The sequence below is a fragment of the Podarcis cretensis genome (genome assembly GCF_951804945.1).
Source record: "Podarcis cretensis genome assembly, chromosome: 4".
Lineage (NCBI taxonomy): Eukaryota > Metazoa > Chordata > Lepidosauria > Squamata > Lacertidae > Podarcis > Podarcis cretensis.
Window position 1 is genome coordinate 19411709 of NC_137173.1, and position 25561 is coordinate 19437269.

General features: G+C 44.5%; 1 protein-coding gene across 4 annotated transcripts in view; it reads left to right on the forward strand.

Moving 5' to 3' along the window:
• Positions 1-25561, forward strand: part of CNTN5 (contactin 5) — a 685915-nt gene that overhangs the window by 484090 nt on the left and 176264 nt on the right. For all 4 annotated transcript variants that reach the window (XM_079973413.1, XM_079973412.1, XM_079973415.1 and 1 more), the window contains one exon: positions 10926-11129. In XM_079973413.1, the coding sequence (XP_079829539.1) occupies positions 10926-11129 (204 nt within the window). The remainder of the gene's footprint in view (positions 1-10925; positions 11130-25561) is intronic.

Below are 25561 nucleotides of genomic sequence, written 5' to 3' on the forward strand. Positions count from 1 at the left end.
ACGTTGTGTTTTGGTTCACGTGTTCTCCCAGAAAGTGAGAATTGGAGAGGTTTGCCTTTAAATCTGAATTGACTTTCTCCCCGCCAATTGCAGATCGACATGCTACGTGGACGACCGTGCAATATTTATCATGTATGTGGTTGCCTCTTTCTTTGATGCATTTCCCTATGATGTGAACATCAAATGTCACATTGGCTGCTATTGCTAAGGGGTTGAAGAGATATTGTAATCATGGGACAGAGCCCTGGGCTTGAAATAAGACAACAGATGGCTATGCATGATCTCTAAATAACAATTATTTGACAAGGGGAAGATGGATGGGAGCAGTTTGCTGGGCTTCCAGCAGCTCCACATGATGTACGAGATAACAGGGACTCAGCTGTGTTATATATATATATATATATATGTAAGATCAGGTGAGGGCTGCAGCATTTGTGTCGCCAGGTAGTGTATGGATGACAACTGAGTAGGAGTTATATTGATATTGATTGATTAGCCTAACACATGGCTAAACAGAAGTATTGGCATCATTAGGCAGTCAACTAAGTTTTGATAAATTGGCTAGACTTCTCTTCCCACCCAGATTCCAATGTACTTTAATTGAATCTCTCTCCCGTATACACACAAGTTACCATCACATTAGGAGTTTGGAGTTCAGCTCCCTCCGGTTCATTGGTTCCTTTAACCTCTTTGCAAAGCATCTGGGATTCTTCACACATACACAGAGGGATGCGGGTGGCGCTGTGGGTTAAACCCCAGAGCCTAGGACTTGCCGGTCAGAAGGTCGGCGGTTTGAATTCCTGTGACGGGGTGAGCTCCTGTTGCTCGGTCCCTGCTCTTGCCAACCTAGCAGTTCGAAAGCATGTCAAAGTGCAAGTAGATAAATAGGTACCACAGCGGTGGGAAGGTAAACGGCGTTTCCGTGTGCTGCTCTGGTTCACCAGAAGTGGCTTAGTCATGCTGGCCACATGACCCAGAAGCTGTCTGCGTACAAACACCGGCTCCCTCGACCAGTAAAGCAAGATGAGCGCCGCAATCCCAGAGTCAGTCATGACTGGACCTAATGGTCAGGGGTCCCTTTACCTTTACCTTTACACATACACAGGCAGAGTCTTTGCGGGCAAATGTGCTTTTCAGATTGGACAGCTTTGCTTTAATACCCCTCCTTTGTTTGGGTTGTGAATGCCATGAAAAAGTGCAGCATGGCTGCACCCCAGCCCATCACTGCGGTTGCGAGATGTCGCATTGTTGCCGCCGCAAAGCCACTGGCGGGATGTCACGCCACAGTGTCAACAGCCACATCAAATGCTCCTACAGCATTTGCCCCAGCCTCTCAACATGCCCCATCATCACAGCCATCCTTACAAGCTAGCCTGCAAATAAGTCCGCGGTATTGTCCTATGTTAAGAGATCAAAGAAGGGGTCAAATTTTCAAACCACTGAAAGTTCATCTCATTAAGTGGAGCCTGCTCCAGATTGTGTTTGAAAGCCCTTCAGATATTTCAGGGATGAGCAGGGCCGGATTTAGGTTTGATGAGCTAAGCTACTGAAGGTAATGGGGCCCTTTATATGTCCAACTGTCCTTTGTCAACAACAAATTGTCACTGTTTTTTGTGTTGAATATATGCTCTATGGTAATTTATGGTACCACTGTATATAGAAATGAGCAAACCAGAGATATTTTAGGGAGCAGGCTAGCAGGCAGGACCCAATACTTACATCATAGGAGCCTAAACAACACAAAACACCATTGCTGTATGTAGGTTTTATTTTATTTGTTTTTTATCTTATGTTTTGGAAATGTACATCCAGGTGTGTTTTTTCCTTTACATTTTTTGGGGGCCCCCAAGAGAGTGGGGCCCTAAGCTATAGCTTGTTTAGCTTATACATAAATCTGGCACTGGGGATGAGATACTAATTTGTATTAATGGCACAGTTTGGAAGGGGAGTATATGTTTTTTGTTGTGCACAATGCTATTTTTTTGCTAAATTGAGTCCAAAACCTCTCTTCATCCTGCTCTCCCCCCTCTCTGGACATGCTCCAGTGTCCAAAGTCCTTAAAATGTTAGTGCCCTTAAAACGTTGCACCGGGACATGGAGATGGTATTATTAAAACATTTATACCCCACCTTTCGGTTTTAACCAAACCTACAAGGCTGCTAATGCTTAGCTCTGTGCCCTTTATCCTGCTTTTCCTTTTGGCAGAAACATGCCCCTCGTTGACTCATGAATCATTTTGTTTACTGTCTTCTGAGGACTTCGAAAATTAGGGAGGAAAAGCCTTTCTGTCTGTCTGTCTCTCTCTCTCTCTCTCTCTCTCTCACACACACACACACACACAATGAGCTATTCAGTTTGCCAGTGCAGAATCCATTCTTGTTGTGTGTCCACCTTGTTACCTTATCTTCAGTAACTCCCTGTGCACCAAGCAGTTAGAGAGAAGGAAAGGTCTAAAGATTTATCACAGTAATTAAACCTGAACAAAGATAAATACCCAGTCTGTGGATTTCTATTTGGGCAGGTACCTACAGAACCCCCCCAGAGCAGAAAAGGAAGCAATTCCATTCTGAGGTGATAAATAGACAGCATTGTCTCTTCCTACGTGGTGCATTTCAATGCAATATATAAATTGCTTTCATTAAAGATTTGCATGGTGCATTAATGAGCATCGATGATGAGTTGCAACTGTAGAAGGAAATGCACGATTTATAGAGGGGGTGTATTTGGGGGAAATGGGGCACAGGAAAAAGGACTTCCTCTATGGCTTGTGGGTATGTGAACGTTGCTGTCAACTCCATGCAACAAGTGCAAATTAATTCCATGTTAAGGCATGCAGTTTCGAGATTGCATTGATGAATGTGCGCCTTTATGCAAAGAATAAAAAATGTTGGAGGATGTGTTTTTATGACTAAAAAGGCCTTCAGGAGCTCTCTGAGGCTTTCAAAGTTGCAGATATAGATGACTTAACAGCTGGGGGCTGAATCCAATTAAGAGAGCAATCTACTGGGACTAGCGGGTTAGAATCTGGTGGATCGCTAGCTGAGCTGGGAGGTTCCTACTGCAGCCGGACTATGCTGGCTTAACTCCCACATCCTTTGTTCAGTCAGAGATACACTGGCACAGTTAGGGCCAGAGGCTCCAGCTTGCAAGAGCGATTGGGGGTGCCCAAATTCCTGGGATTTGGAAGGGAGGTACCATGCCTGTGACAGGATGCTTGAGCCGTTCTGCCGCCTTCCCAAAGTTGGGTGGGCTTTGGGAAGGTGGTGGGAGGGCTCTTGGACTTATCAGAGCATCACACCTCCCTCCCAAGTCGGGCAAAAGCTTCCTGGGCTTTGGGAAGGATGCGCCATGGGAACATTTAGGGAACTAGCCTAGTCTCCCTAACCAACTGACCGCGCACAACTGCTAAGAACAGAGAAGGTGAGGACATGGTATGGCAGGGGTGGGGAAGAGGCTATATCCTAAGCCTGTTCAACTTGGTCATACAGCCTGGCAACCCAGCACAAGGTGGTGAAACTCAGACACTATTTTAAGTGTTAACAGAGAAATCTGAGGGCTCCCTTGGACAAAAAAACAAGGACACCAGCCAGGAATACCAGAGCAAAACAGCAGCCAGTAGGCTTGGTCTTTATTGAAGACTGTCGTGACAGGACTCCCACCTGCCACAAGGTGGAACAAGATGGAAGCCCCAAACAAAAGAGCACCCAAACTTTTGTTAGCTGCTAATCCCCACGTTACATCCCCCAAACTACATCACTAATACATCATGGTTACATCAAGAAAGGGGAGGTCTGGTGGCAGTAATCTGAGCATCCTGGGCCCTGCCCCATGGTTCTCCTTGCCCTCCACCAAACACCCATCAAGTGTAATAAAAGAGATATTTACATTTCCCTGTTTCCCAGCCAAGTTAATCACACCCTTTTGTCTTCATCTGGGTTTGTTATTTCTGGAATGGCTACCTGTCTGGCACTCAGGTATCAGGATGCCAGGAATTATCACTCAGGCAGAGGGGCTGCTGAGTAGCTGAGCTCACATGTCTATATGAATTTCTGAAGTTTTCCCAGTGAGCCAGTACATAGATACATTTATCAGTAAAGTCTTACATTTGGTATTGTGAAGTAGAGGCCCTCTGAATAGATAGAAAGAAACTGTGATGAAGTGTTTTGTGGGGACAAATCACAAAAGTCACAAAAGTCACAAAAGTGATTGTGCCGATTTTGGTAGTTGGCTGCATGTGCATGATATCTGCTGGAAGAGCAACCCACCCCCCTAACCTATACATAAATTCCTGCAACATAAGGACTTGCTTTCTCTCTGCAAGGCTTAGGCCAGCTAAATCAGCAGTAACCAGTGTTTGGGTCTGCTGTAGCTTTATACCAGATTCTTGTGTATAGAATTGCTTCCCAAGTTTTACTCTGAGTAGTGGAGTGGGTGGCGCTGTGATCTAAACCACTGAGCCTTTTGGGCTTGCTGACTGGAAGGTTGGCAGTTCGAATCCACATGACAGGGTGAGATCCGTTTGCTCTGTCCCAGCTTCTGCTAACCTAGCAGCTCAAAAGCACACCAGTGTAAATAGATAAATAGGTACCGCTCTGGCGGGAAGGTAAATGGCATTTCTGTATGCTCTGGTTTCCGTCACGGTGTCCCGTTGCACCAGAAGCAGTTCAGTCATGCTGGCCACATGACATGGAAAGCTGTCTGTGGACAAACACTGGCTCCCTTGGCCTGAAAAGCGAGATGAGCGCTGCAACCCCATAGTCACCTTTGACTGGACTTAACCATCTGGGGTCCTTTACCGTTTTACCTACTTGGAGTAGATCCACTGAAGTTAATGGATTGAAGTTAATCATGCCAGTGGGTCGACTCTCAGTATGACAGTGCCCTAAACTGAAGCCATTTGGGCATGTAAGTCATATATTTATGAATGAATGAATTAAGAATGACTCAGATTGGATGCAACTCTATCGCGTGTTCTTGCTTTTCAGTCCGGCAGTGTCTCCAGAATGGCAATTCTGTGTGATATGCCTTTTATCACACTATAATCAAGACTGCCTTAGCCATCTCATTTCAGATGAAATCCATGAGAACCATGCAGTATTTCTCTGGGAAAAGAGCAAGATCAAATTGTGGCAGCTGAGTGAGCAAGGGAAGAAATGGATCTTCTTGAATCAGTTCATGGAAGTTCACAAAAAGGGGGGGAAGGGAAGTGATCCTCTTCCCTGCAGAAAATTTGATCTTTTCATCCCACTTTGTGTTTTGCTGGCTCAGATGTTCCACCGGACATCCAAGAAATGAACAAAATAAAGCATAATCATATATGGAAATAGGTGAAGCACTTATTCTAAGGCTTTCTAAATGACCTTCGGAAAGTAGATACCGAAACCCTGAAGAGATCTCGGTAAACAAGACGAGCTATTCATAAAACGAAATGCCAGCCCTGCTGTCACCATGGTGACTTAATCACTTCCAACACCCAAACTTTGTAAATAGCAGGGTTTACTGGCAGACAATAGCTCCATCACAGCATCCCATGAGAATGCCAATTTACGGCTACCTTCACCATTCACGATTTTTCTTTTTTATCTATATTCTGAGCATACTGTGGTGAACGCTTTGATAAATTGCGCCTAAAAGTTTGTTTTCTGACAACTTTACATTGCAATTTCCAGGGAAGTGTCTGCACGATCTCTTGTCTAGTTGATACAGGTGTCGGGTAAAAAACTAAAGTATATGGCTATTAGAATAAAATGTAACCCATGAGATTGTGTGTACATAAATCTGAGTGCATGCATATATCCCAGATAAAAGGAAAACAACTCTCCATATTTGCCTGTAGCCAAGTTTTGTCGTTGGCTGTAGCTCAACCATGGACCTGAGTTAAGACAGCATGCTAAGCCAAGGTTTGAATTAGCTCAGCATAGAGCACAAGTAAAAAGTAAAAAGTTGTTATTGTTGTTATACGGCCCTGAACTCGGGGGTCTCAGGGAGGTTCACAGAACAAAATCAAGCTATAAAACCACAAAATACCTAATTAAAAATCAAAAACGACCCAATAGCCCCCCCCCCAAAAAAAAAAACATTTTGAAAGGGCATAGGATGTAAATTGGATCAAGCAAAACCTGGTTAAAAAGGAACGTTTCTGCCTGGCGCCTAAAGGTGTATAATGAAGGCGCCAGGCGAACATCCCTGGAGCGAGCATTCTACAGACAGGGAGCCACTGCAGAGAAGGCTGTGTTACCACCTTTCAAACCTCTCAAGGAGGAGGCACACAAAGGAGGGCCTCAGAAGATGATCTCAGGGTCCAGGTAGGTTCATATGGAAAGAAGCTGTCCTTGAGGTATTGCGATCCTGTTTTATGTTCGAATAGGCCCAGGGCCCATGAGGGATGGTTGCCTCAGGTGACAAACTGGGGACATCTGAGGGAGGAGGCAGCAGAGGTAGAGTTAGGGGAGCATGATTGGTTCATTTGCACTGGACACAGAGCCTCAGGGGCAAGGGATGCTGCACCATTGATTTGGAACAGAGTACGAGAGGCAGGGTACACCAAATTTTGGCATCACACAGGGCGCTGCTGAAATTTGAGACCTGCTACTGGTGGCAGATCCACATCCCTAAAAGTGTGTCTCTTGCCGCTTCGAGCTTATGGTCTACTGGCTCCTCCTCTTCTGCCAGAGCTTCTCTGAACCACCTCCATTCACCACATGCAGTAGCAGCAGATGGCTGATGAGGGGAGGGGTGCCATTTTTTGTTTTGCCACAAGCATCAAAATATCCTGGGCCGGCCATGAATAGGCCATATGCATTTTGGAACCCTGATTTCCCAGGGTGAGCAAGGCACAATTAACTAGACTATTCCACATGTTAAAGAAAGGATCCTTCTATTGTTCTGGGAGGAAATCAAGAAATGCGTGTGTGTGTGTGTTTAGAGTAAGTGCACATTCACACTGTACATTTAAAGCACTACAATACCACTTTAAACCATCATGGCTTCCTCCCAAAGAATTCTGGGAGATTCAGTTTCTGAAGGGTACTGAGAGTTGTGAGGAGGTCCCTGCTCTCACAGAGCTACGATTCACAACTATCCATCCCCTGCCACAGGGAACTCTAGCAATTGTAGCTCCATGAGGGGAATAGATGTCTCGGAAGAGCTCTAAGCATCCTTAGCAAAATAGCTGCCAGAGTTCTTTGGGATAAGGGGCACAACCCTGGCAGTTATCACCAAACAGAGTGTTTTTTCAGTAGAACTGCTGAAGTGGTTCACACCGCCTCTATTCTTTAGTCATCACTCTAATTAATAGATGAATTATTAAAAGGCCAGGCTGTCAGGTTGCTGATTAAATACCTTTGATTTTACATCAGTCACAGGCGAAACCGAGTGATGGCTACATTTCAAATAAAGTGAACTGCCTCCAACCCATACCAATTATCTCAGACTTCCTTCTTTCCATGTGAATGAGGAACAGGTGCCTTTAATTAAAAATTGTTTCCTCTGAAAATGTCCCTCTGTTGCTGTATAAACACTTAAAAATATCACTTAGCATTGTGGGCGCAAATCAAGACGTAGAAATACAATTATTATCAGCCATAGCATTGTTTCTAATTTAGTTTACTTCAGAGCAATCCTAACTCTGTTGGAAAAAAGGAGTCAGTTAGAAAAAGAGGAGGGGATCCACAACCACACCCAAAATCTTCCAGGACAGAAGGGGAGGCATTTGTTGTTGTTGTTGTTTAGTCATTTAGTTGTGCCTGACTCTTCATGACCCCATGGATGCCAGGCCCTCCTGTCTTCCACTGCCTCCTGCAGCTTGGTCAAACTCATGCTGGTAGCTTCGAGAACACTGTCCAGCCATCTCGTCCTCTGTCGTGCCCCTTCTCCTTGTGCCCTCCATCTTTCCCAACATCAGGGTCTTTTCCAGGGAGTCTTCTCTTCTCATGAGGTGGCCAAAGTAATGGAGCCTCAGCTTCAGGATCTGTCCTTCCAGTGAGCACTCAGGGCTGATTTCCTTCAGAATGGAGAGGTTTGATCCACAGTGGAAGGCCTGAGCCCCCTCTTCCCATTACAGGAGGAAGTTATTGTAACAGAGAGGGACAGCATCTTGTGCCACAAGTGGGGCTAACAATAAGACTGCATGCTGTTACTACTTCATAAGGACTCAGTTCCACCTTGCTTCTTGCTGGAGCAACTTCAAAGCTTTTTGTCCCCTCAGAGTGGCATAGCCTTGCCTGGCATCCCACCTGAACCTCATCTCACCTTGTCCCACCTTGCATTCTCTTACATCCTAGTTGGACCTCCTTGTCTTACAACCTAACTGGATCTTGCTGCACCACAGAGCACAGCGTGGAAAAGCCTAGATAGGTACATTTTCTGGGAAAAACTTAGGATCCAGCAGATCCTTGGCCTGCTCAACTCTTCCCAGGCCTCCACAATCCCCCATTTCAGCGCCTTCTGCCTATTGGCAGCAGAAAAAATTGGCAGAGTGTGTGTGTGTTGCCTTTGCTACCTTATCCACAAGAGCTACTGCACAACACCACCAGCAGCAAATGTCACTGGAGGTGGATGATTTCTGGGTCCTAATTCCTTCCAGACTCATGTTTCCAGGGTTAGGATTGTGGCCTTTGTCACCTTATGTGAAATTTGCGTGCCTGAGGGAAGACAAAAGCAAGAGAGACCAGAGACCACATATGATACACTCCTCACAGAACCATCTATGGTCTGAGAGACCTATTGGGGCAACTGCTCCTCCACCATCCCTGGCACTGCCTTATACAGAAAAAGGCTGCCTTATACAGAGTCAGACCATTGGTTCGTCTAGCTCAGTATTATCTACAATGTCAGTGGTGTCCAAACTTTTTTCAAAGAGGGCCAGATTTGATGAAGTGAAGGGCCGTGAGGGCCAACCAAAGGGCCAACCAAAGTTGTTGACCTTTTTTATGATTTTACCCCAAAGTTGTTGAGTTGTTGAGCTTTCTTTGGGATTGAAGTTGTTGAGGGTTTTTTTTTAGGATTCTTTTACCCCAGAAAATAAACTGCCACAGGGGCCGGATTAAACTGACCGGTGGGCTGGATTAGACCCCCGAAACGGACTTTGGACATGTCTGGTCTACAGTGAGTGGCAGCAGCTCTCCCAGCAGGTGTCTCTCCCAGTCCTACCTGGAGTTTCTAGGATTGAACCCAGTACATTTCCAGGCACAATTCAAAGTGTTGGTGCTGACCTTTAAAGCAGTAAATGGCATTGGCCCAGTATACCTGAAGGAGCGTCTCCACCCCCATCTTTCTGCCAGGACACCGAGGTCCAGCGCTGAGGGCCTTCTGGTGGTTCCCTCACTGCGAGAAGCCAAGTTACAGGGAACCAGGCAGAGGGCCTTCTCTGTAGTGGCGCCTGCCCTGTGGAATGCTCTCCCATCAGATGTCAAGGAAATAAACAACTATCTGACTTTTAGAAGACATCTGAAGGCAGCCCTGTTTAGGGAAGCTTTTAATATTTGATGAATTATTGTATTTTAATATTTTGATGGAAGCTGCCCAGAGTGACTGGGAAAACCAGCCAGATGGGCAGGGTGTTCATGATGATGATGATGATGATGATGATAATAATAATAATAATAATAATAATAATAATAATACCTGGGACCTTCTGCATGCAAGGTAGATGACCCTATAACTGAGCTATAACCCTTTCCCAGTCACGATCCTTACCATTATAAAAGGAAGTTGAATAGTCCAAGGAACTAATGGATTGTTGGAAATGTTGGGGAGATGCTTCCAACTTTATAGACCTAAAATCCCCCCCAACTTTCTAACTATCAGTCGACAAGGGGTATTTATTTTTTTAAAGCACATTAGAAATAAATGTACCATCAGGCTAAATTGTGATTACTGCCTTCGTTGTGCCGCTACGGCTGAAAACAACAGCTCAGACAATTAGTAGCTGAAAGGCCTGAACTCACTGTAGCGGCAAAGCATTGTGTGTCTTGGAGCAGCGGCATTGACTTTCTATTACGGAGCTAACCTTGACATTTCTGCATTTAGAGGCAGCCCTGACAAAGCTAACGGAGAACTGGCTGCAGAGAGAGGCTGCCTCAGAGCTAATGCTGGGTGTCAAAAGTTCAGTAGCGTAGAAGAGTCAGTCAGTGGGGAAATGGGAGGAGAAGACAAGATAGTGGGAAAGGAGAATCCTTAATATAATAACTGAGATGCAGCTATGTCTTCTGGCAGGAGGAGGGCTCTGGTGCTGTAGCTGCATCCTTTTTCTCAACCTATTTTCTAGTGTGGGAATAATAATAATAATAATAATAATAATAATAATATTTATTATTTATACCCCACCCATCTGGCTGGGTTTCCCCAGCCACTCTGGGCAGCTCCCAACAGAATATTAAACAGAATAAAGCAGCGAAGTCTACCATCACTTTTTAAGTATATTTATTACATTTTTGTCCCACCGTTCCTTCCAAGAGCTTAAAGGAGCACATGTAATTTTCTCCATTTCCATTTTATCCTCACAACCCTGGGGGGAAAGTGCCTGGCCCATGTTCAGCCAATGATGATATATCACGCTACCACTTTCTATGTTACCTTTCGAAGACTTATTTGTCAATCGCTCCGATCAATTTTTTGCTTTCGTCTGTTTGTTTGCGATCATAACAGGAAAAAAAAAAAAGATTAATATGTGTAACTTGCTCTGAGTCACATCTCTGCCCTGCCTTATTCCAGTTAATCAGATCCACCAGGCTTGCCTGTTACTCTCTTGTTTTGAACAATCTCTGTCAAAAGGTAACCAGGAAGTTTCTTCAACACTGTTTTAATAGAAAATTGAGATTTACTTTTTCTTTTTAAAGCACAGTGACTTTGAGCCACTTTTGTTTCCATTTTAGTTGGCCAATAATTATAATGCCTGCTGCAATTTTTCTGACTGTGTTTTTCAGAGATCATCTACAGCTGGGTATTTAATGAATTCCCCTCCTTTGTGGCAGAAGACAGCCGGCGCTTTATCTCCCAGGAAACGGGCAATCTCTACATTTCCAAAGTACAGCCCTCGGACGTAGGCAGCTATATCTGCCTGGTGAAGAACACAGTGACCAATGCGAGAGTGCTTAGCCCACCCACACCGCTAACACTTCGAACTGATGGTAAGCTGCCTTGGTCTCAAAGTCGAAATGTATTGAGCCTGTGCTGGTCCAGGGGGGGGGGTTACCGTGAGGCGTGGTCAGAGTCCGATCCTGGGCCGAGGGTCTGGAGACTGTCCACCAAGGGCGAAGCGGGGTCCAAAGCAAGAAGCCGGGCATGGTCGGGAACTCTGGAAAAACAGGTCTGGGTGCTGGCAGAAACAGGTTTCCAACAACGTTGCTCCCGCAACCTGGGACTGGGCTGACTGGCCTTTATCTCCTCTGAGGCCAGGGGCGGTCCCGGCCCACAGCTGACCCGCCTCTCCTGGCCTTAAGGCGAACACTCCTCCTGAGAGAACCCAGTTCCCTCCGCCTCTCTGCCCTGAGCCTCTGCAGCTCAGGAGAGGCTGGAGGGTTACTGGACCCAGGGGGAGACTCACCTTCCCCTGACAGGGCTGGGAGAGGCGCACCTGCCGGCAATGGGTCCTCAATCACCTCCGGAGCCAGAGTGGATGCATCTGGTGTCTGCTCCTGAGGATCTGGCACAGGTGAGGGCCCTTCAGATTCAATCCCCTGCCCCGGCTCAGCCGGCCCTGGAGGTGGGGACTCCTGTGCAGGCTGGGACTCCTCAGGTTCAGCTTCTGAATCAGATTCCCAGGCCATCACAGAGCCCCTTACACACACACATACATGCACAAACATGCTGCCTTGCCCCCGCAGTAGAGGGCGCGGGGTCATGAAATGTCAGCATGCTCCGTGGCATGTGTGCATGACACCAGCACGCCCTGTGGTGTCTTGCTGATGTCATGCGCCACAGCCTGCTGGGCATGCTGACATGTTGTGCCATGTGTGATGTACTCAGATGTGAGTAATACACCAGGAGTGATAAACCTTAAGTTTCTTTCGTGCCGTATTTACTTCGCCACTCTGCTGCGATGCATATTCCATACTCTAACGTGGGAGAGGTGTTGCTCCTTAGAGTTGAAACTATTATTGTTTCAATTCTTTTGTATTTCCACTCCAGGACCTTTGGGCGGGTCTATATATACAGTAAATAAATGAAATAATATACTGTATTTTTCTGTGTATAAGACTATATTCCCCCTTATTTTTTCAAGTTTAAAATTCAGGGGTTGTCTTATATACGGAAAGTGCATATGGGGGATTTCTTTATTTGGAGTCCCAAAAAATAGGGGTTGTCTTATACACAGGGGCATGTTATACACAGAAGAATATGGTATTGCTGGGCTAGATGTTCAAACACTCTGACGTGGTCAAAGAAAGCGTCATGTGTGTGCACAATAGACAATAATTTTAAATTAAACTTGTTGCTGTGCATGCATGATTGTTGACACCATTCCCATTTTCTTGATTTCAAGAAAACGTATTTAGGATCAGGAAATAAGATTACTTTCAGTGACTGCTGCTCTTTCAGAAACCCATTTGAGCAGTCCTCTCTCTCTCTCTCTGTCTGTCTGTCTGTCTCTCTCTCTCTCTCTCTCTCTCTCACACACACACACACACACACACACACAAACACATAAGCTCATAGGAGTAAGCATTAAACAAAGCCATAAAACATGCAAACACAGCAAGGTACTTGCTCAGGCTTATAAATATTTGAGCACTGTGAGAACATTACAAAGTCTAGGCTTTAAGAAAGATCATTTGATTTGTTACAGTATATATTCATTCAGAGCTTAGCCTGGAATTAAGTTGATCTTTGTTCATTACTGCATGGCTGGAAAGTTTCCATGTTTGCACAGTGTGAATCCTGCATAAGAAGTACATTCTTCTTGTACTCCAAGCCATAGCAGTTTGTTTTGCTTTGGCATCCTCCTAAATTTACCCGTCATGGTAGTTCAGCAGTCGACAAATGTTATCTGACATTATCTGGGCTAAGCCCCACATTCCTTTTTTAAGACACTGAACACGATTTCCAAAAGAACTCACATTTCTCTTTGGTCATACCCACAAATGCATTGCTTTCCATTCTCTTAAGGAAGATGGGTTTTGTTGACCTACAGCCTATAGGAAACATGAGCTTCATGCACCGGTGGTGAATCTTCACACATTGCATTTTTCCAGATGCACACTTCTACAATGTGTGTGTCTCCGAGCACATGCTTATTATGTATTACAGTGGTACCTCGGGTTACATATGCTTCAGGTTACATACGCTTCAGGTTACAGACTCTGCTAACCCAGAAATAGTGCTTCAGGTTAAGAACTTTGCTTCAGGATGAGAACAGAAATCGTGCTCCGGCAGCACGGCAGCAGCAGGAGGCCTCATTAGCTAAAGTGGTGCTTCAGGTTAAGAACAGTTTCAGGTTAAGAACAGACCTCCGGAACGAATTAAGTACTTAACCTGAGATACCACTGTATGTGGTTTTTATATTGTGGTTTTATGTTGCAGCCACCCTGAGACCTGCAGGTATAGGGCGGTATACAAGTTGAATGAATAAAAATCAATGAAGCACATGTTTCTTTCATTCACACATTACATTTTTAGATATCCTAAACAGGAAATGTGTGAATGACAGAAAAATGTGCTTGAAGAAACATGTGCCACGCAAGTGCACAATTTGTTGCAGGGAATTGTTCAGTGGTCCACTAGTTAGTAAATCCTGGTTTGTTGTCACATGATGTGTGAAATGGTCCACAGGCTCTGTACTGTACATAGAAGAGCCATAAAGGTAAAGGGACCCCTGACCATTAGGTCCAGTCGTGACCGACTCTGGGGTTGCAGCGCTCATCTTGCTTTATTGGCCAAGGGAGCCGGCGTACAGCTTCCGGGTCATGTGGCCAGCATGACTAAGTTGCTTCTGGCGAACCAGAGCAGCGCACGGAAACTCCGTTTACCTTCCTGCCAGAGCGGTACCTATTTATCTACTTGCACTTTGACATGCTTTTGAACTGCTAGATTGGCAGGAGAAGGGACCGAGCAACGGGAGCTCACCCTGTTGCGGGGATTCGAACCGCCAACCTTCAGATCATCAAGCCCTAGGCTCTGTGTTTAACACACAGCGCCACCCACGTCCCAGAAGAGCCATAGTCTATGGCCAAAGAAGATGAGATGATGATGCTCAATGATGGGATAACCCATCCTGCTATTTTTAGTTAGCAATACGCAGCCAGGAGTATGTGGGAACTTAAACATGGTATTGGGGGAGGGATAGATTTAACTTTCTCTCCTGCACGCCCCCGACTCCCATGAAAACCACCCACTGGAAGTAATTATTTGCCTCCTTAGGGGAAATGTTCATGTGCCCTATAACGCCCCAATGAGGTTATTTAATTTGGGGAAATGACTGTTTCGAACACAAGTTTATGAAGGATGCAGTCACAGGTCTCAACTATCTCCTCTAATTGTGCCCTGAGAGGAAATGCAGTACATATGAGAAATTCGATTCACAGCTTCTCAGATCACAGGGCTGGAAGAACTCTTGAGAGCCTCTTCTTAGTAATGGCAGGCTACCACTCTGATATAGGACGGGTTGGTCTGTCAATTTCAGATTCTCTTAGTTTCTCATTTTCCCAGTCAAGTTCAGCTTGTCATATTTCAGCACCAATTTGCAATTTTTAAGAAAGTTCATCAGCATTTTTTAGTCTATGTTTCTCTTAACATACGTATTTTTGCATGCAGTTTTCCCTGGTACAATGCATTTTTTATTTAGAGAAGCATTACTTTCATTTAGATAAGCATTTTCAGACACTCTTTCCCCTAATATACACATTTTTGCGTGTGCATGTGTTTTGGTCTGAGAATTGCCTACTGAAATTCAGAGAAGTGTGCATTTCAAAGGACAGTTGCATACAATTTTGCCGATTGATTCAGAAAAATGCAAATGTATTTCCATTAAAATGAGAACTGAACCAAATTTATTTCCTATCCTTAGCTCCATTTTTTCAAATACTCGTATAGGGAGTAGGTACGCTCAGTGTATATTGTGACCTGCTCACAGCGACCCACACCTATGCAGTTCATCAGTGTAGGCAAAGGGGATCTCCAATTTGCCTAGAGCAAAGCTTTCCATCCTCTTCCCAGGTTGTTTGGGTCCCATTCCTTCTGTTCATGCAAGTGAGAAAAGCAAGTTCCATCCATCCAGCAGCTGATGAGGGCTACAAAGTCTTCTCTGTTGATATGAATTTCTCTTGGCAATGCATGTGCTGTAGTTTGAGGAGTATCTAGAATTCATGTGATGAATGGAAAAGAACCTGTTTACTGGACAGGCTGCCAGAAACACTGTGATAATTTGCTTGGATTTGTTATAAGCAGTGAAGGGTTTTGCTTGCGTTGCTAGCTTCAGTCCCTAGAGTAATCACATCATTCCATGAACTTGCCAGCCGTCCTGTTTTCATGTTGCATTAATAATCTATACCATAATACCCAATTGAGGACTTGTGTGTGTGTGTGTGTGTGTACCATAAAGATATGGTTTAGATTCCCCATTAGAACACCTAAGACTGTAACTTTTACAAATTGCAATGTTAGCATTTGCTCTTGGTAATTCGGTTGCTACCTGTCAGTCTGAGAGTCCTCATTAGCTATTGGCTATGCTTCTGTGATCTCACAGAAGCCTAGAATGGGGATCGGAAGATAGAAGAAGGTGGGAGGTGCTGACTGAGGAAAAGACCAAAATAAAGTAGAATAGTGGCTGTATTTATTGATCACTGGGTCATTGATCACTGATTCCTTCCAAGAGGAAAAGACTGTCATCAAAGTAAAGACAAAAAAGGACTGGGGAGAAGAAGAAGGCAGGAAGCCATAGGTAGAGGGAAACAGCAAGGGTTTTAGCAAAGAGTGGAAGAAACAAAGGAATAAGGAAATGATGGCTGGAGTAGGGTTACCAGACGTCCCCGTTTCCCGGGGACAGTCCCTGGATTTGCAAACAAGTCCCTGGACAAATTCCATCCCCGGAATGTCCCCGGATTTCATCTAATGTCCTTGGGAAACACAGCAGCGGCAGTCTCAGCAGCCCGGAGCAATTGGCTCTGGCTGGCTTCAGGAGCTGCTCGGAAGTCCCCATATGAGGGTGGTGCAGGGGCTCTAAGATGCAGCTTCTGGGCTGCCTCCACCTTCCCTGACCCCAGCAACTAAGCTGTGAAGGGAGACTTCATGCTGCCTATCGGAGCAGCCTCCCAACTCCTGCTTGCGTGGAGATCTCTCAGCTGTGCAGGGAGGCTTCACGCTGCCTATCAGAGCTGGCTTGCAAGCAGGAGGGAGCATGGATCTCTCAGTTAGGCAATGGGAAGCCTCCCTTCCCAGCTGAGGGATCCCTGCCCCCTCCTGCTTGCACGCAAGTAGAAAAGGGATTAGGGCTGCTCCGATGGGAAGGGAGGCATCGTGCTGTCTGAGCCTTGCTGCTGCCACTGCTCTCAGCCCTCCTTCTCCGCCTTCCATGCCTGACCCACCGCACACCATTTCACCACCACCACCGAAGAACCAACAACTCAGGGGCTGCCCAGGCTCATGGAGAAAGGAGATAGAAGCCTGGGAGGAAGGGAAAACGTGGCAGTTGAGGTTAGGGCGGTGGCCGCCCCTCTGCCACCACCATCGCTGCAGCATCAACGTCCCGAACGTGTAGTAATTAATTAATTAATTAAAGTGTCAAGGTTGGCGGTTCGAATCCCCGCGATGGGGTGAGCTCCCGTTGCTTGGTCCCTGCTCCTCCAACCTAACAGTTCGAAAGCACGTCAAAGTGCAAGTAGATAAATAGGTACCACTCCGGCGGGAAGGTAAACGACATTTCCATGTGCTGCTCTGGTTCGCCAGAAGCGGCTTAGTCATGCTGGCCACATGACCCGGAAGCTGCACGCCGGCTCCCTCGGCCAATAAAGCGAGATGAGCGCCGCAACCCCAGAGTCAGCCACGACTGGACCTAATGGTCAGGGGTCCCTTTATCGTTTACCTAGCTTTGCTGAGGGAAACGTAGCAGTGTTCTCTTTGGAAGAGCACCTAACTCATTCAAGTGTGCTGTTTGTGGGGAAAGGCTAAATAGATATGTGGAGAGCGAGATTTGAAGCAATCCAATTACAGTAATCCCACCTGTGAATTGGAATCTTCATGGACTACTACTTCCCATTCAGAATTCTCGACTGTGGGCAACACCCTGGGATTTGGCATCTTATGACAAGAAAGCTCCCCAGACAACATGTCTATATATTTATCTTCATTGAGGCAGCTGAATAATATTATAGTTTTATGTCAGATCCTGCAAGAGTGTAGGAATTCACTTGTCTTTATATTAATCTTTTATTTCCTTAGAGCTCTGCCTCAAAGGGAAACTTATCTCCTTGATATGAAGCAAATTAAATAAAAACATCAAGAAATCCTTGAATGGATTCTGAATAAAATGAATACCTCATTTGTGCAGATGTCCTTGACAATCAGTCATTCCATACAATTCAATTTCGCTTTGCGCAGACTTACAAAAACAATTTAAAATTCTATCTGAGGAGATAAAAAGTTTCACCAAGAAGGGAAAAAAATAGATTGTGCATCATTTCATTAACTGCCTTTTACAATGCCTTAGAAACTCAGAAGAATTATTTAATAAGTGTTTACAAGCAGGAGAAAGAGGCATTGTTAGGAGGCAGCTTTGGAGTCTCAGTTACCAACTGGAAGCAGTAAAAGAAAATCAACAACTGTTTTTGCAGGTGTGGTGTGTGTGTGTGATACAGACAACTTCCTCAAACTCAGAGAGCTTAAAATATTTGTTGATTGGTAATAATGCACAGCCATTTTTGGCTCATATCTTTTGTCAATACCTTTTCTCCTTCCTATGTGATAAATAAAAACAATATTGATTGCAAATTAACGGAGCCACTCAAAGGCTGGTATGATTTACAACTAAAGTAGCCTTCTGTGGTGCCTTCTGGCTGCTTTGGACTACAACTTCCATCAGTCTTGACCACTGGCCATGTTGCCTGGGGCTGATGGGAGTTGGAGCCCAATGGCATCTCATGGGCACTGAAGTGTGGGTGGGTTCCCACGAGGCAAGGCACAGTGATAACAGCAAGAACCTTTGCTGAACTAACAGAACTAGACAACAGAGGCAAAGCAACTGCTTTCTGAAGGTTTTGGCCACTCCCACTCTCAAGGTGATTGGCTGTCTAAACTTCCAAGCTGCAAATCATAACTCAGAGTTTAAGGGCCAGTGGCAGAGGCCCAAATCCTGAAATGTTCTGTGATTGGATATCTGTTCTGATTCAACACAGCGGCTCAGAATCCTTAGAAGAGTTTGGATTTGATATCCCGCCTTTCACTCCCCTTCGGGAGTCTCAAAGCGGCTAACATTCTCCTTTCCCTTCCTCCCCCACAACAAACACTCTGTGAGGTGAGTGAGGCTGAGAGACTTCAAAGAAGTGTAACTGGCCCAAGGTCACCCAGCAGCTGCATGCGGAGGAGCAGAGACACGAACCCGGTTCCCCAGATTACGAGTCCATTGCTCTTAACCACTACACCAAGCTCAGGCAAACACAGACCACTGAATATATAACAGGCACCACTTTGGTTACTCCTGCTTTTTGTACTCCAACTCTGTCCTGCACACATCCCTGCTCTCACCCCCAAATATATAGCCACTGTTAGATCTCAGACCACAACTGATTTCTCAGGGCTACATTACACATGAAATAAGAGATCTGCTCTTCCAGATCTGGTTTTGTTAAAAGCCGCCACAGGGGCCTAAATTTGGATGCAGGCCATGTTTCTGGCAGAATGCATTTAAAAACAAGCAAACTTCCTCTCAGGGCTGTTTCCATCACTTAAATCTCTGCACGCCCCCAAAGGCAGCTATTAACTACAGAGGGAAGGCAAACAAATGCCTATATAGTACCTCTGTGTTTCCCCCTCAGTGGCTAATCCTCCCAGGGAGAGAATTTTCAGCACAGAATCAGCATAGAGAGAAACTGTGAACATAGGTTTTGAAACCCACCCCAATCTCTGAGCGGTGAAAGCTTCCAGGAGTTAGAGGGCTCATGTTTCCTTTTGGAATGAGGCACAGCGGAGACTGTGGTGTCTTTATGATATATTGTTTATTTACACATATATAAAACCTGAGCCTACGATGGAGAGGGTTGCAGCATTAACAGTCCAAAATGGTTTTGTTTCTCCCATAGCTGCAGCCTTGGATTCGGACAGAAATCAATCATTGCTCTCTCTTTCGCTCGCTCTCTCCCCCCCCCCCTTTTGCTGCCTTGCTTCTGACCCACATCAGTCCAAGGCTAAACTCTGGTTTCATCCTTCTAACTAACTATGAGCTCAAGCAAAAGCTGGGACCACCCATTTGCTACCTCACCCAGAACCCCTTTCCTCTGTATCCCCTAATGGCCCATCACCCAGGCTATTTTGTTTAGTCATTTAGTCGTGTCCGACTCTTCGTGACCCCATGGACCAGAGCATGCCAGGCACTTCTGTCTTCCACTGCCTCCTGCAGTTTGGTCAAACTCATGCTGGTAGCTTCAAGAACACTGTCCAACCATCTCGTCCTCTGTCGTCCCCTTCTTCTTGTGCCCTCCATCTTTCCCAACATCAGGGTCTTTTCCAGGGAGTCTTCTCTTCTCACAAGGTGGCCAAAGTATTGGAGCCTCCGCTTCACAATTTGTCCTTCCAGTGAGCACTCAGGGCTGATTTCCTTAAGTGGATAGGTTTGATCTTCTTGCAGTCCATGGGACTCTCAAGAGTCTCCTCCAGCACTATAATTCAAAAGCATCAATTCTTCGGCGATCAGCCTTCTTCATGGTCCAGCTCTCACTTCCATACATCACTACTGGGAAAACCATAGCTTTAACTATACGGACCTTTGTCGGCAAGGTGATGTCTCTGCTTTTTAAGATGCTATCTAGGTTTGTCATTGCTTTTCTCCCAAGAAGCAGGCGTCTTTTAATTTTGTGGCTGCTGTCACCATCTGCGGTGATCATGGAGCCCAAGAAAGTAAAATCTCTCACTGCCTCCATCCCCCCCCCCTTCTATTAGGCTATTACCTAATATTCTATACCTTATATTTTAACACTTGTTAATACAGCCAACTTCCAGCCAACTTCCATACAGCCAACTTCCTCCTCCATCCCTGAAATCTCATAACACTAGGAAGCTACCTTATACAGAGTCAGACTGTTCTTATGTTCCATAGAAGGGAAAGTGGGAGAGGAAAACTGAGATGACGAGTGATTATTATTATTTATCAAATTTGTCTTTTGACGGTGGGAATCTCCATAACCATTGGAGTTTAAATTTCATTTATGGATGTGTGTTTGGAAGGGCATTTTCTTACTTGGAACCGCTCTTCAACAGTGTGTGGTTGAAAACTATGTTCTGCCTCCATGGTCGGAGGCAGCAATGCTTAGGAAGGCCAGTTGCTGGTAACTGCGAGAGGAGAGGGTGCTCTTCAGCTCGGATCCTGCTCATGGGTTTCTCACAGACTTCTGTTTGGCAACTGTGAAAACAGAAGCTGAGATAGATAGGCCATTGGCCTGATCCAGCATGTTCTTCTTGTGATCTTATGTAGAAAGTTCAGAAACAGAACCTTGACTGAACTCTAATCTCAAATCTGCATCTGGTTTTGATCTGGTGACCTGACAGTTCTCTGCTCTGGAACTGCAAAGAAACTAGCCATGCCAGTCAAAGGGAAATCATTGATCTATATTAAAACTTCCAGGTCGAGAATCGGCTCTGCTGAAGACGGGTCCTACCGCGCTGGCGACGCGGGGACCCTCAGAAACCGCAGGCGCGGAAGCCTGCGGACTTGGTGACTCGGTGGGCACCTTTAAGCGCCCTCCCTGACCCACGAAGAGCCTTTTTAAAGGCTACGGAGAGGGTACGGGGAGCGGCGTGGTGCTGAGAGTAGACCGCTACTTCAGTGGAGCGAAGCCGCGTACCATGGCCGGACAGCGCTGACTTTTTTCCCAAAATTCGGACTGGAAACAAATAACCCGTGAGTAGAATGGAATTTGGACTTTAAAATCTATATCTTTGAATTCGGTACAACCGGGGGATGTGCTAAAGGGAAGTCCGCACCCCCCTATCTACAAACGATCTAAAGCAAGGATCGGTGGACTAAGGTGGAGAGTACTGCTTTTGGTGTTAGATAAAAAATATTTCCATGAGTTTGACAGAAGAAGTCTTTGTGCTGGAGAGAAAGTGAGGAGTTTTGGAAGCTTTTGTGTAACCTCCCCCCCCCGTCCCGAACCCGGGAGCGTCCTGTGTGTGAGGCGGAGGAAAAAGAACAAGGAGTTTGACAGCTGTCAAAGGAGCTGTCAAACGGGCGGCTAAAATTTAAGAACTTTGTTATTTAATAACTTTCTGAACTAAAAGTGTTGCTTTTGAACTGAGGTGGCTGGAAACAACGTAGTCATAAACAACAAAGTAACGGGCTGTTGGAAAAGGACTATCAAGCAACCTTAATCCCCCTAAGGGGAACTAGAGACATTACAATGGCTGCAGAGGGAAAATTATTGGTAGAGATAGAAAGAATGTTTTTTCTCGTGGGAATCCTGCAAGAGCAGAGTACGGCTATGAACAAAGAACTTATGACCTTGAATTCCAAAACAAACGACTCTGCTGAATGCTACTACTACTTATCAAACCTTTATTAGGCATTATGTTGGTAAAACCATAAAAGGAAAATAACATATAAAAGCCTTGAGATATATATAAAAAGGCAGGAGTTGGCTACATACAAATATAAATATATACATATAGAATCAGTGGTTTTCCTTGTTAACCTGCTCCTTGGAGGACTGCTGCCAAAAACTCGGCTACCCCCGCCGTTACCCTTTGGTCAGCGTCGGATAGGTAGAGTCTCACACATTCAGCTTGCTGGGGTTCCAGACCACCCGAAAGGGGGGACAGCACGCGTTGACGGAGCGTACTGTACAATGGGCAATGAAAGAGGATATGCTCTACAGTGTCCGGGACATTCATAGAACATCTGCAGAATCTCTTGCTTCTGGGAATGTTTTGATATCTTCCCCAGACAAATGCTGAGGGAAAAACATTCAAACGGGCCAGCATAAAAGCCCTACGTTGGGCTGGGATTGTTAATTTAGAGACGTAATTGGCTCTGCAATCTAAGATATTTAAATCGTAGAATCTGGGGGAGCAAATTTTGTTTACAGCTGCCATAATATTTTGTCTCTCGACATCCTTTAGTCTAGTTAGGATATTATGGAGAATATATTGCTCATTAGAATTGTACAGGAGCTCCAGCTCGATGCCTAAAGATTCAATTTTTTTTTTCAAGGTGCTGATACCATCTTGATTTATAAGGGTCTTTGAGCAAATCAGCGAGCAGACTTGATGGAGGGCAGCGAAAATGGCAGCGTAACCAATACTTTATTGAGGTGGACCATGCCCAGTATTCCATTGTGTGTATGCCTATTTCTGCACACATTGTTTCATATTTGATCATAAGAGGGAGTCCAAGAATACGTCTCAAAAAGCTGGAGTGAATCTTTTTTATATCACTGTTATATGCTTGGACCCATAGCGGGATACCATAGAATATCTGGGATTGCACTTTTGCTTGAAATATCTGATTGGCCGCAGGAATAAATTGATTACCTTTCTGATAATAAAAACGGGCAACTGCTGATGAGATGCACTTTGCCTGTTTTATGGCATTTGTGCGATGGGTTGCCCACCCTAAGTTGCTCTGGAATAAGATTCCCAGATATCTATGGATTTTCACTTGTTGGATTTCTTGCCCTCTTATTTTCCATTTCTCTAATTTCCAACCATTCGAGAAGACCAAAATTTTTGTCTTCTCATAATTTATAGAGAGTTTGTTACATTCGCAGTAAAGGATCAGTGAAGATATAAGACGTTTCAGACCCAAGCTCGTTAGTGATAGTAAGACAGCATCGTCTGCGTATAATAAGAGAGGAACTGGTTTCTGATTGAGTTTAGGGGCATGTGATTCTATTTTTTGAAGGTAATCTGGCAAGTCTGATAAAAATAAATTAAATAGAAAGGGGGCAAGAATACACCCTTGTTTTACCCCTTTCGAGTTTGGGATGTCTGAGGAGAGGTGACCTTTGGTATTAAGTTTGACTTGACAGGTATTGGAAGAATGTAGATTTTGCATTAGAATCAATAAGCGCTGATCAATTTTTAATTCTGTGAGTTTCCTCCACAACTTTGGGCGGTCAATTGAGTCGAATGCACCACGAAAATCTACAAAAGCAGCGTATATCTTAGATTGCCTTTGGGATCTGTATTTTTCAACCAGATGCATAAGTGTAAGACAGTGATCTAGAGTAGAGCAACCTTTGGAGAAACCTATTTGTTCTTTCCCTGGTAAATTTAGATTTTTCATCCAGGTAAGAAGTTTAGATAGGAGGTGCTTAGCGTAGATTTTCCCTATCACTGATAGTAGGCTTATCGGTCTATAATTCCTTGGTTCTTTTGGGTCGCCATTTTTAAAGATTGGAATAATTATTGATCTTAACCATATCTCAGGTATGGTCCCATATTTATCTATAAGAGTAAACAATTGAGCTAAGGGTTCTGCCCACCAATCTATATAGGTCTTAAATAGTTCTATTGGTAGACCGTCTGGCCCAGGAGATTTCCCCGATTTGAAGTTTTTAACTATCTCTCTAATTTCCTCTTCCTCTACCCTTGGCCACTCCTGGAGTTTATTAATTTTATTTTTAATGGTTTCATTTCCTTTAGGTTCACCGTGTAGATTGTTAAATACAGATGTAAAGTATTGGGACCATTTGGATTCTGCAATTGGTGGCAGAGTTAGTTGATTTTCGGCTTTCAGTCCTCCGTACACTAGGCTCCAGAACGCTTTGTTGTTTTTACTCTGAATTGAGTCGAATAATTGTAGCCATTTTTGGGTTGCGTATTTCTGTTTCTTTTCGGCCAGAATATAATGGTATTTTCTTTTTTCATCAAGATAAGAGGGCTCTAGTTTAGTGCGATTATTTTTAAATGTTTGGCGCAGTTTTCTTTTTAGCTGGAAACATTCATCATCAAACCAAGGGCTAGCGCTATATTTAAGTTCCCAAACTTTAGGTGGAGTACTAAGCTCTACAAGCATTTGGAAGATTTCATTATAAATTTTAGGAATATCACAGTAGGAATTAGTGGTCTTTAAGTTGAATAATACTTGTTTTCTCAGGTTAGCTGTAAGTTTATGCCCCACTTCTGCACTCATTTCCTGGGACCATTTTAATTGGGTCATTTGTTTGTATTGAGAAGGTTCTATGATATTGTGCTTAGTTATTTTGGTTTCGTCCTTTAAGCTAATAGACAGCAATAATGGCTGATGATCGCTTTCAGTGCGCGTTCCAATTTTGAGGTCCATGATCGAATTTATAATATTATAAGGGACAAGAATATAGTCGATGACACTGCATCCTCGGGGGGAGAAGTATGTAAACTCCCCGCTTCTATCGCCATTTGTTGAACCGTTCACAATCTGCAAATTAAAGTTGTTACATAATTCAAGTAGGCGTAAGCCTTCGTTGTTAACAACCCTGTCTCTGGAGAATCGTCCTATTTTCAGGGCATGTGCGATATCATTATCAGTATTCCAATTTAGTTTGCTACATAGTTGTTCATTGTTGGTTCCCACTCTGGCATTAAAATCACCTGCTATTATCAGTGAGGCATTTGGGTATTTATCGGACAGATTTTCTATATAAAAGGTTAGTTGTGACCAATTTTCACTACTGATGTTGTTTTTGGTTGGGGGGATATAGACATTTACAAGTAGCAAAGAGTCTTTTTTTTGGGTTAAAAGTAGAGCTTGTGCAAGTGGTAAACATATTTCTAGTTGCTTGATTTCAAACCCTAAGTTGTCTTTGATCATACAACAGAACCCTGCTTTCGGCCGGCCCTTCGTGTTTGTTTTCAATGCGGGTTTCGTATAGGAGATGAATCCGTTAATTTTAATATCTCTAGTTGACCATGTTTCTTGTAGGAGTATTAGTTCAAAATCCTTAAAGAAGTTCATTAGGTCTGGGTCTCCGTCTTTGTTTCCCCACCCTGCGATATTCCAGGACAACAGGCGTAGGATCCGTTTTTGGGTTGGTGGCTGGTTGACAGCATTTAGTCATTCTAGTTCTGTCATTAAGTCCAGCGAGGAATTTTTTCTTGTGCAGATACAGCCGTTTGTCGCTGCTTTCGGTGGGGGACGTAATGGTGGATCTTTTTGATTCTTTTTTAAAGTGCGGGAAATTAGAATTTCCTCCCTTTCTTGATTTTCTTCCTTAACTGTTCCTTGTTCCTGAGAGATTTCTGTGGTTGGTGGGCTATTATGGACAGTAGGACTGTTTTTAGTCTCTACTTCCATTTCTTTGGCCTCATTAGGTGTTGAGCTCGGTGTGTCAGGTCTGTTGGAGGTCATCTTTTGTTCGGCAAAGTTAGAGTCCTTTGTGGTACTTAAATAAGGGGTACCTATTTCGTTTGGAGCTAGTATTTGATATCTCAGCCAGGAGTT